General features: G+C 33.0%; 1 protein-coding gene across 6 annotated transcripts in view; it reads left to right on the plus strand.

The window, feature by feature from the left end:
• Nucleotides 1-12,774, plus strand: part of LOC147010024 (uncharacterized) — a 102,894-nt gene that overhangs the window by 67,323 nt on the left and 22,797 nt on the right. For all 6 annotated transcript variants that reach the window (XM_085861078.1, XM_085861082.1, XM_085861081.1 and 3 more), the window contains one exon: nucleotides 10,655-10,711. In XM_085861078.1, coding sequence (XP_085717204.1) covers nucleotides 10,655-10,711 — 57 coding nt within the window. The remainder of the gene's footprint in view (nucleotides 1-10,654; nucleotides 10,712-12,774) is intronic.

Below are 12,774 nucleotides of genomic sequence, written 5' to 3' on the forward strand. Positions count from 1 at the left end.
TTATAGTATCCTCTACCAAGATACATACCTTCACCCTTGTAGTACGGGGAAAGGAACATCCCATCCCCTGTAATTATTTTATATTTTCCCAACTCGTGCTTCCTCACAATAACCATCGTATTTATTTATTGAAAAACTTCACGTAGGTGAATTCTGATGGATATAACTTCTCCATTAAAAGAAATCACACGATTATCTTGGTCGGTTATCCTAAAATTTACTCTGTGTATGGTTTTTCCTGACACAGGTAGATAAACCAAATTTTTAGGCTCCATATTGAATTTATAACCAATTGGGGTTGAGTATGCGCTGAATGAAAATATTGTATTTGTTTTTAATCCATCATTATAAGCACCATCAATCAAATCACAGTGAATTAACACCGAATTTATTCCTGAGGATATTTGAATGACATTATCACTGTAAAACGTCCCATTAGTTTCAATCTTTTTTGAGGAGAAACCTAATAACTCTCTAAATGAATTATCAATTGTGAAATCAACCTTGTAGTTATTTTTAACTTTAATCGTTGATTTTGAAGTATGTTTTTGAATGTTTATAACAATATTTTTTGGTTCATCACCCTGTTCTTTCATAAGACGAGCAATTTCGGAAGATATTTGAGAAATCTCGTATGCTCCGGGTGAGACTGTTATCGTTTTGTATCCACTTCCCGGATTATAACTAAACTTGTCATTTTTCTCGGTTATATTAAATAAGGTATTATAAGTCTCCATGGACAATAAAGATGCCTCATATTCTTTTGTTGTGTCAAGTTGTAGTGGGTATGGGAATGAAGATGTGTGGTCGCTTGTTGTGAAATTAAAACTCAGGATTGTGCTTCTCATCTTATTTAATATGAGATAAAATGTCTTTATATTGAGATTTATTAATTATTTTCATGTTCATCAACTGGTCTAAAATGGCTGATGCTTCATTAAAACAATTGTTATTTCCAGCCTTCTTACTGCCGAACAACAATAACAGTCTATTAACTAATTGCGATGGGTCATTTGGAAGAAAACTAATACCTGAACCAAGGATACTTAAAGCCTGAATAATGTGTTTCTCCTTCTCATTCTTCCTACTTTTACCAGAAAGAATAACCTTATAATTTAGAGTGTTCAGCAAATCAATATATACTCTATCATCATTATTTTCCATATCCAATGGTTTATCAATATACTTTGATTCATCCCTCACAGTTGAACCTTGTCTTCCATCTTTTGTGAGAAGAAACATTAATCTCGGAGTTAGTTTAACAGGGGTTGAGCAGAACTTAAGAACCTTAATTCATCATTAAATATCAATACCTTTTCTTTAACAAGATGAAATATTGCTGGTTGTTCTGTTGGAATGAGTCCTGCTTTGGTTTTTGAATCCGCTGAATATTCATTGTTTTGAACAGCATTCACAATATAATCAGGGGGTTGATTAATCTCTTCCAGTTGTTGAAATAAACCTTCATCATCATATTCTAATTCTCCTAAATGCTCTAATTCTTCCTCCGTCATTTGACTGAAATCTTTTAACATTTGAAGCTTTCTAGGAGTATATTCTACTGTGGGAACTGTGGAAACATCTTTCATTTTTTCTTGGGAAGTTTTTAAAAGTGGTTTAAAAAATTTCTCTTGTTTTTTTCAAATGCTTCTTCGCCCGTTAGTTTCTGTCTGCGTTTCTTCTTTATGTCTTCCTGTTGTTTTACAACTTTTGAAACCAACTCTTGATGTTCCTTAAATCTTCTTGCTCTTTCTTTTGTATCCATTTATTTATTGTAAAATATCATTTAATGAATTGTAAAGATCAACAGGGAAATTTTCCTTTTCTTCATCATTCAAGTAGATGTGTTCAAATAAATCCTTTTCTTTAAATATTTCATCAAATTCTTTATTAACATTAATGCGAGTTGTAATTTCTTCTTCACTAATCCTTGCATCTCTGCTTTTCATACGTTTGTGTTGAGTTTCTTCATCAACATCAAAACCGAATGATAAAATCTTCACTCCGCTCAGATATTTAATAATTTGTCTCGTTCCTTCTGGATTAGTTTCTAATATCCCAACACCACCAGATTTTAGTTTCTTTAACTCACTCTTACAATGTGAATATTTTGTTGTACCAAGAGAAACCTCCTCAAATATTTGTCCTTCATTCCTCAATCGCATATGTTCCTCCACTGAAATATAGTGATAATCTTCACCTTTTACTTCTCCAGGTCTTATTGCTCTAGTTGTTGTTGATACAATGCGTATCACGGGGTGTTTTTTAAGTAAATTTACAATATTCTCATTTGTACTACACAAGAACCTTGATTTATGAAAGTTTTTTCCAGAAGCAGATTTACCCACAAGATTTATAATAATAGTTGTCATTTATATATGTAATTGTTTATAAAACAAAAAATATATCCCTTAATATCTCATCTTGTTTCACAACAATATATTTATATTTTTCAGTCGTGTGCTTCATATAATCCTCAAATTTCTTTTTACTACATAATGTAGAACAATTATCTCTCCAAAAATTATTGATATCTATTGAATTTAACTTGAATAAAATAAAAGTATTAGCATTGTTTCTGATGGAACGACGAGGAAGTTGAAAGTACGATTGACTAAGATAAATACAATTACAAGAAGAATGTCTCCCTCTTGTGTAGTAGCTGTCCATTACCGTTTGGTTTCTCTCATTAACACAATCATCAAAGATAACGAGGTTCTTTTTGATTTATCCAAATCTTGGGGAGACGGTATATCATCCGTATTATCACTAAGAATACAAGTTATAAGATTTGATTTCTTTTTACATCTCTGTGTATCACAAAATAGTTGAATTATATCTTCAATGTTATAATCATTTAGGTTTTTTTGACGTTTAAATAAACCTATTATATCTTCTTTTTGAAGACCAGCATTAAAACCTTGTGAGAGTAGTTGATACTCTGGTTGAAAACTTCGACTTTGTGAAAATTATTAAATTATCATAATCTAAAAAGTTGGGAGTGAGGAGCATTTTTAAAAGTAAGCAGGTTTTTCCACATCCACTTGAACCAACTATGAGACATCTTAATGAATTTGGGAGATTTTTATGGTTGTTAAATTTTATCTTATTTTCCCAAATAGGTAAAAAATCATTCATTTATATATTTGAAAAACAGGTTATTTAATTTATTATTGGCTTTTTTAGAAACTCTATATTTTATCCTAAGTTCAGGTTTAATTTCAAGATAATCCATTATTTTATTTATACAATATCTTGTGTTGATATTTCCCTGAAAATTACATCCATGAATAATATACAACAATAATCCTTTGAACATTTCTCTTATACGTTCAGTTTCTTCCCTTGTAAGGAAAGGTGTGTTATCATCCTCATACTTTACATTCATTTCTCTAATCAATCTTGTAAAGTAATTCATTTTTGGTGTAAATCTAAAAGAATTATTTTCCTTTTTATATTTTTTATTATCATTAATTAGAAGATAATCACAGAATATACATTGTTTATAGGCTTTTGACTCTGTGTTTAATCCCTGTCTTTCACACGCAGGACAATTCTCAAATTTGTCATATGGAGAATCAGGAAAGTCTAGCATATTTATAAAGTAAAACTTTACTTAAACTGAAATTCATCTATACTTTTAGTTGTATATTACCATCGATATCGATATACTTTTTTCATTATCAGATTCAACGACAACATTTTTTATATTAAAGGTAATTTTAAAATTATCGTTAACTACTATTGAACGAAATGTCATTTCACCTGATATATTAACATCCTTTATTTCATCAAGATTTACATCTTTAGGGTTGTTGAAAAAAATACAAATTTCTCCTTGCATATTACAGATGGTCTTATCTTTTCTTTCTAAAGCTTCATCCATAAGGTTTTTGTTCTTTGATACTTTTTCTTGTTTCATTGCTTTTTCTAGTTTTGAATATATTACTAGAAGGAGAGGAGAAACTTTTGTTAGAGATACTTTAATTGATGTTCTACCAGGTATACTAAAAGCCCTTCCACTGAAGGAAATTGAAGAACTCATATTATTTACCATAATAGTTTTTATCCAATAGTTGTTATATTTATCTTTGTTCAATTTTACATCCTTGACATATTTCTCAGTATCTTTAACAGATGAAGAGATTGATTGAAACTTGTCTTTTGTGTCTTGAAACATTGTATTTATTAAGTGAAAAAGTTGGAGGATAAAATGTTTTTAAGCACAGATTCACCTATAAATTAAACGAAATTTTCATCAAGAAAATTTTAGTTTAAGCAAAGTTTTATTCTATAAATATGGTGAATACAACGTACTGCGATGTTTGTAATCACGAATATAAACATTATAGAAAACACCTCCGAACCAACAAACACACATTTAATCTATTTCATCAAATATCTCCTCTTGAGTTGGAAAGAAAACATTGTGATATCTGTTCAAAGGATGTTTTGAAGAGTAGTTATAATCAACATCTTCAATCACAAAAACACAAGAAAAATGAGTTTAAAGTAAAGGGAGACTATTATATTAAAAACACTGATGAGGCATTTAAAGGGCATATAAAAATAAGGATTTTTCAATTTGGAGAACCCAGTCCATCATCAATAGCTGAATCAATTGAAATAGTGAAACCCGATGTTGAAAAATTTATTAAAAAGACATTAAAAGAAATAAAAACTTTAAAGTTTTATATGGGAGTGAAAATGAATATGAAAAGACAAGATGAAGAACAAACTCCTTATATGAGAACAGATCTTCATTTTATAACATCATTTCAAGATTTTTTGAATAGTGGGGTTTATGAAGAACTATCAAGACAAGAGGAGGATGTTGATAATACAGTGGTAGGAAGTGGATTCAATATTAAAAAAATCATCTTTTTAGATATACACATTCTAAAATCAAACCCTCTTAAAGCTTCTTCTTATATTGAATTACCAAAAGAAATAAAACTAAAGAAGGCAGTTGTTAATATTAAGAACAATGATAATAAATGTTTTCTCTGGTCTGTTCTTGCTCACTTACATCCACCAAAATGTAATTCAGAAAGAGTAAAACAATATATGAAATATGAGAATACCTTGGACATTAAAGATTTTAAATTCCCAATGCCATTAACAGATATTCCTAAATTTGAGAAAAAGAATAATCTTTCTATTAATGTATATGGATTAACGGATACAAACAAAGTTCAAATATTAAAAATTTCAAACAACTATAAAAATGAAGAAACACACATTGACCTTTTATATTTTAGTGTTGGAAAGAATTCACATTACACATACATCAATAATTTATCAAGATTAATCTCTTCTCAGGTATTCAGAACAGCAAACAAAATATATCCTTGTAAGCGATGTCTTAATTCATTTCATACAAAAGAACGATTAGAACAACATTCAAAATATTGTAGTAATCATAAATCAGCTGTAATTACAATGCCTAAACCTGGTGAAAAGATTTATTTTGAAGATTATAATAAATCTATCATGCACCCATTTGTGATATACGCTGATTTTGAATGTATCCTTAAAAAGATAAATACTGCTTCTCCTAATCCAAAAGAACCATATACAAATAAATATCAAAAACATATTCCTTGTGGTTTTTGTTATTATATCAAATCATCTGTTGGAGAAAAGTATAACAAACTTGAACATTATCGTGGAAAAAATGCTTCACAAGAGTTTGTAAAACGATTAGAAAAGGATTGTATAAGACTCACTAAATTAATGAAAGAAACAAATGAACCGATGAAATTAACCAAAGAAGAAAAATTAGAATGTAGAATGAACAATATCTGTCATATTTGTGAGGGGGAAATTAAGGAGTTTAAAGTTAGAGACCATTGTCATCTTACTGGTAAATATAGAGGTCCCGCTCATTCCTGTTGTAATCTTAATTATAAATTACCTTCTTTTATTCCAGTCTTTCTTCACAACAGCGCCAACTATGATACACATCTATTTATAAATGAACTTTCAAAAACACCAGGGAATATTTCTGCTATAACAAACACAAGTCAAAAGTATATTTCATTTTCAAAAATGATATTCACAAAACCTATAACTCGTATTAGGTTTTTAGATTCTTACAAGTTTATGGGAACACCACTAGCCTACCTCGCATCAAATCTAAGCTCCACAGACTCTTTTCCAAATCTTAATTCATTCTTTCCAAAAGAGGAAATTCTCACTAAAGAGGAAATTCAGATTAAAGATGAAATTCTGATTAAAGAAGGAATTCTTACGAGAGAGGAAATTCAAACAAGGAATGAAATTCAAAGTAAAGAGAAAATTCTTACAAGTAAGGGAATTTATCCTTATGATTATATGGATTCATTTATGAGATTTAAAGAAACACAACTTCCTTCAAAAGAAAGTTTCTATAATAACCTTTATGAAGAAGAGATAAGTGATAAGGAATATAAACACGCACAAGAAATATGGAAAATATTTAAGATAAAGAACCTTGGAGAATATCACGATTTATATCTAAAAACAGATGTTTTATTGTTAGCTGATGTGTTTGAAGCTTTTAGATCACTCTGTCATAATAAAAATTGTTATGGATTAGATCCTGCCCACTATTTCACAGCTCCTGGTTTAGCTTGGAGTGCAATGTTGAAAATGACAAAACAAGATATAGATTTAATCAGTGATGTGGATATGCTTTTGATGATTGAGAAGTCCAAGAGAGGTGGAATATCACAAGTATGTTCAAAAAGATATGCTAAAGCAAATAATAAATATCTCCCAAATTATGATAGTGAAAAAGATAGTAATTATTTGATGTATTTTGATGCTAATAATTTGTATGGATGGGCAATGTCTCAATCTCTACCTTATGGTAAATTAGAGTGGGTGGAAGAAAAGAATTATGAAAAGGCTTTGATGAATATTGTTATTTCTTCTCAAGAGGAATTGAATGACGAAGAAGAAGGTTATTATTTTGAAGTTGATTTGAGGTACCCGAGTGATCTTCATAATAAGCATAAAGATCTTCCTTTTGCATGTGAGAAAGAAACTCCAAAGAAAGAATGGTTAAGTGATTATCATAAAAGTTTTAATATTAAAGGTAAATCAACAGAAAAGTTATTAACAACATTCTATGATAAAGAGGGATATGTTTTGCATCAGAGAAGCTTAAAACAGTTTTTGAGAGAAGGATTGAGAGTAGCTAAAATTCATAGAGTTTTAAAATTTAAACAAAGTCCTTGGGTGAAAAAGTATATTCAATTCAATACAGATATGAGAGCAAATACAAAAGTAAAATTTGAAGGGGACTTTTATAAATTAATGAATAATGCTGTATTTGGAAAGACTATGGAAAATGTTAGAAACAGGCAAAACATTAGATTCGCAACATCTTGGAAAGAAGCTTCGAGATTGATAAATAAACCAAGTTTTGAGAGAGAAGAGGTTTTTTCAGAGAACTTTTCTGCAATTCATATGAAAAAGGAAAGTATTGTAATGGATAAACCAATTTATATTGGAACAGCAGTTCTTGATTTATCAAAGATATTGATGTATGATTATTTGTATAATGACTTAAAGAAAGAGTATGGTGAAAATGTTTCATTGTTGTATATGGATACTGATAGTTTTATCCTAGATATAAAAACTGATGATGTTTATGAAGATATGAAGAAAAATATTGGAGTATATGATACAAGTAATTTCAGCAAGAAGAGTGAGTTATTTTCCAAAAAGAATGAAAAGGTTATTGGTAAGTTTAAGGATGAGTTGGGTGGAAAAGTAATGAGTGAGTTTATTGGATTGAGAGCAAAGGCATATGCTTATAAGTATGGTGAACAGATTGATAAGAGGTTAAAGGGAATAAAGAAATATGTAATAAAGAAATCAATAACTTTTAGAAATTATTATAATTGTTTGATGAATAAGAAAGAAGAATATAGGAAAATGAATACAATAAGAAGTTATAAACATAACATATATAGTGAAGAAGTAAATAAAAAGGCATTAGGAGCCTTTGATGATAAGAGATTTATTTTAGATAATGGAATAGATTGTGTTCCATATGGATATTGTATGATAGAGTGTATAAAATAGATTATGTTTTAACGATGGGAAGATGGGTTAGGGTTTTTTAAGGGCTACCTTGTGCGTTTTTTCACAATATATAAATGGATAAACCAAGTATTAATCAAACTAAAGAGTGGAGAAAATCTCAGTCTTGGTATATAAATGGAAAACATAATGAATGTGAAAAATATCAAATAAGTCTTATTGAAAAAATAACTAAAACAAAGGTAAATAAAACAAATAAGCGAATTAATTTAAAAACTAGTAAGTTAGAGGATGTAAAGAAAAAATGAATATCCTTGAATGGACTGAAAACTTTGATGGTTATCAATTGAACAATGAAAAAACAATTTACTATAATCTCAAAATGATATGTGGCTCAGGAGGTGGTCAGATGAGAGCATTAAGAGAAGTTTATCATTTCGTAATGGCACAAATGGGGTATCTTAAAAAATATAAAGATTCAAATGTTTTGTTTGTCAATATTTTAGATGGGGATTATTGTGCAAAGAAAATTAAACTATTGAAGGAATTTGAGAATGAACAAATCTTTATAGGTTCAATGAGTGAGCTGTTCAACCCCCAGGTGTTCAATTCAATGAGGTTCAACCTCCAAGTTAAAAGGGGAGACAAATAAATATACCTTGGGATAAAAAGGGGATTTATTTTTAGGGAAAAAAAATATAAATCGCTGAAAATCCCCCATTCATTTACATGGGGAAAAGTGAGCCAGAATCAGTATTCTTACCCTACTAACATAGATTAGCAGTTTGTTTATTAACAGTGCGTTAAGATACAACCTCAGCCAACAGGATGACTTTGCAGAGGTATGCACACTCTCCTTCCTCTAAGCCATTTCGCCAGGTTCGAATCTCGGCCCAGCTAAAAAATGTCATCCTTGTGTTTTGCAGATTGGGTGAATCATCAATGTGTGTGTAGTTTCTCCGATGGATGTTAAACTGGGCGTCCTGTCTTCCGACATTAGTTGATGGACGTTAAAGATGCCCACGTTGTCCTTCATGAAGAGTGGGCAAGCTATCGCTGGCACTGGCCAAATTACAAATTCCTTCCTGAACTACTGCTGGGAAGGCAATGGCAAACTATCAAGTATAACCCTTGCTCAGGAAGCTGCTTCATGCCACAGATGCTCAGTAGAAGAAGTAATGGTACATCAAATATCAAATTAAAGTAACAACTGAACAGGGAAAGCAAAAAAAAATTGAATGGAAATGAAAGCTGTTTAAAAAGGAGAGAGCATGGACATATGAAGGCAATAGGGAGAGAGGGGAAGGGTAGAGGGGAGTGAGGGAGGTAGGGGAGGGAGAGGTAGAGAAGGGAAAGAGATGGGGATAGGGGAGTAAGGGAAGGAGGAAGGCAAATAGGTAGGATTGGAGTGGGGGGGGGCGAGGAAAATGTTTTCTTCTGTATCCATCATGTCCACCCCATTTCTCCCGACTCCATTGTTTGTCCAATTCTCCTATTTTTCCCTTCAACTTCGCTGTTGCCCCACCCTCTCACTGCGGTTCCTTTTGTCCTGTTGTGTCATGATCCATTTTGTGTTCCCGCTCTTCCACAAGCCTTGACTCTGCATAAAAAAGTCATAGGTTGGCAACCATTGTACAGGTTTCGTGGGCCGAATGGTCTCTTTCTGTGTTGAAGTACCCTAATCAATAAAATCTTGATGCAAATAACAAGTTACATTGATGGTCAGTTTTGATATTTAATTGTTTTCATTTACATGCGACATAAACACAAATAAATTCGTTTTTTTCCACTTTTCAATTCATGTTCAGGGCAGGACTCGGACTCAGTCTTGTACTCGGACTCAGACTCGGACCAGGTGGACTTGACTACAACATTGCTGTCAGATGGTACCTGAGTCATTGCATTGAGAGAGGCAGCTTGGAAAGATACCGAAGATTATTTTTCTTCTTCTTATTATTATTATTCAAAAAGAAGATTTGCCGGTTTTGAACGATCTCGGTTTTTTGCTATTTTTTGTTTCTGCCATGGTCTGGAGTACTGAAAAGTGATCCCTGCCTAGACAATCAGCTGAACAGACCAGGTAGGCTCTCATATGTAGCCTAAATGACTTTTTAGAGAAGATACTCCAACTTTAGTTTTCTTTATAGCGGGTGAGACCGGCATCTCTCGTCAGATGTTATCAGACCCTTGCTGCCCCGCTTTGACATCTCTGCCAAGTCCTCCTGATATTTAGCAGGGAAGAAAAGATGTCCGAGACGTTCGGATTCAGAGTCAATTCTCCTTTTTCAAACTGTCACTGTCCAACCCATTATCCCACATACCTCAGTAATGCAGATGATTCTTGTCCTGATAACTGACTAAGCCAGCCTGACAGAAGCCTTGTGTCAAGTGAACGTACATGTGTTGATACAATATGGTATTGATTGTTTTTTGTGAAACTTTTCCAAAAACATTTCTCAATGAACTGCATTTTCTACCCTGAAATGTAATTTTTCTTTTTCTGAATTGTAAAAAAAAAATTCTTTCTGGTTCAGAAATGTAGAAAACGTTAATTTTGATTGATTGTCCTTTGTTAATGCTATTTTGTACTTTGTTTAAAGCAGATTTTGTTTCTCTGCAGAACATATTGTGGTTGTGAAGGTTGAACCAGAATTTCCAGATGATTCTTTCTCACAAGGTAAGGATCAAAATGACTTAGGTCATCCAATCATGTTCTTCTTTGTACTTCGAATTTGTTAGATCTTAACAGTCACATGCATCTGGCTGCAGGGGTCCAATATTTTGTCAGAGACATTTTTTTCTGTCTTCAGCTTACCCAATGGACAACCGTTGAACCATTTCTGTCACATTCAGTGCGCTGAGGTTGGCGAGCATTTCAATTTCATCTGATCTCTTGTTCTGCTTACTGTGAGCAACTGCTATCTAAATAAAGCGAGTAGCTGTGCATCTGGGTTTCAGGATAGTTCCCTATAAAACTGAATGCACACCGCTGCATGGTAAGTTTATTAAACGTAACCACACCGCACTAAAGTGAGTGCTCGGCGTCTTAAGAATTATTTTGGAAACTAAAAAAAACTCACGTTGATGAAAAACTAATAACGATAGTTTAAATAAACAACTTGATAATATGCATCATGTTGACGTTGAAATCAGAATTGGAATAATTTGATTTAAAAAATAAAAGTTAATTCCCGTGTAAAACATTGGAGTGAACGACCATGCGGCTATATAACATTCCCCTTTGATGGTACTATTTTGGAAGAAGATTACCATTTGCTTTGCTGATGGATTTAAACAAAAGACTTCCCCTATGAACCAAATGCCGATGAGTGAAATATAACCACACTGTACTGAAGTGTGTGTAGCCTGCATGACCTCTTGGGAGTTATTTTTGCTCACGTAATCACATACCCATGTCAAACATTGGAGTGCACGACCATGGTATCACGAATGTGATGAGGTCAGCTGCTTTTCCATTTTTATATCTGCTAAATAATATTCCCCTTTTAAAGATAGCACTATTTCGGAAGAAGATTACCCATCACTTTGCTGATGGATTGAAACAAAAGATGGCATGTTGTACCCCACAAACATTTTGTGAGTGAAATGAAACATTTTCAAAATTTCATATTATTCTCATTCATATTTCAACATCACCGTAATGCATATTGTTAAGTTGCTTAAACTTTCTTTATATAAGAAGATGATATGTAATCTCGCTTACCATCAGGAGCGTAGTATGACACGACACACATTTACATTGAGAGACTTGAGGTTTTCCCCCCACCAAGCAGCAACACAAATGAACACTAAAATATACCCACATGCCATTGGGACATTGACTGCTCTACGTATATGGCTGATATGTATTCACTTGGGGTGACGAGACAGACAGAGATGAGAATTTTTTATCACAGATGAGAGAAAACCTGTCCCATGTGGCAATGCTCGTCATGAGGTGGGCCTGGTTCAGCCTCACAGTGCCTTGTAAGTCTCCCAAGATGCTCGCAGCACACCATCGAACCACGAAAGATCAGGGAACCATGGCATGGCAGGCAGGAACCAACAGGTGATGGAGAGGGCATTGACAATTGCAAAGGCAGTGAGAGTGCCAAGACCACAGCGCATTCAATCTCCACTTACTAAACTGCTTCCTTAAGGCCCTGTCACACCTTGACGTTTTAGCCAGCGTATGCCGACGTGTGAAAAATTTGGCGAATATGCTGGCACACGTTGAATATGTTATGGGTAAGTTTTGTATACGTTAAGAGCACGCTGAAGCACGCTGGCATACGTCGTAGTACGCCAAGCTCGTCGACAAATTTTAAGCATGCTCAAAAATTTTCGATGTATGACTCACACGTTCCGCATACGTTGGCCATAAGTTGTAGGCACATTATGTGATCGTTGACACACGTCGACACACGTTACTTGTAAGTTACTCATAAGTCGAAACGCGTCGAGGTAATGTTTAGCGTACCCGAAACTTATTTCTAACCTATGAGTAACGTGCTTTGAACCTATGTGTAATGTATCTCCAACGCATATTGACGTATGTAGACGTATTTGACGTCTAACGGACGACCACAGAAATTACTGAACGTGTTTCTAACTTGCAGCTACCGTATAATGACGTATTGGCAGCGTTTCGGGGAATTGGTATATAAAAATGGGCTTCACAGGAGGAACCCGTCAGTGTTCCAGACTCCATGGTTTTTTTTTCTTTTCTTCAGCATGACG

The sequence above is a fragment of the Eptatretus burgeri genome, chromosome 17 (genome assembly GCF_056783735.1).
Source record: "Eptatretus burgeri isolate ZD-2024b chromosome 17, Ebu_testis_v1, whole genome shotgun sequence".
NCBI classification, from domain to species: domain Eukaryota; kingdom Metazoa; phylum Chordata; class Myxini; order Myxiniformes; family Myxinidae; genus Eptatretus; species Eptatretus burgeri.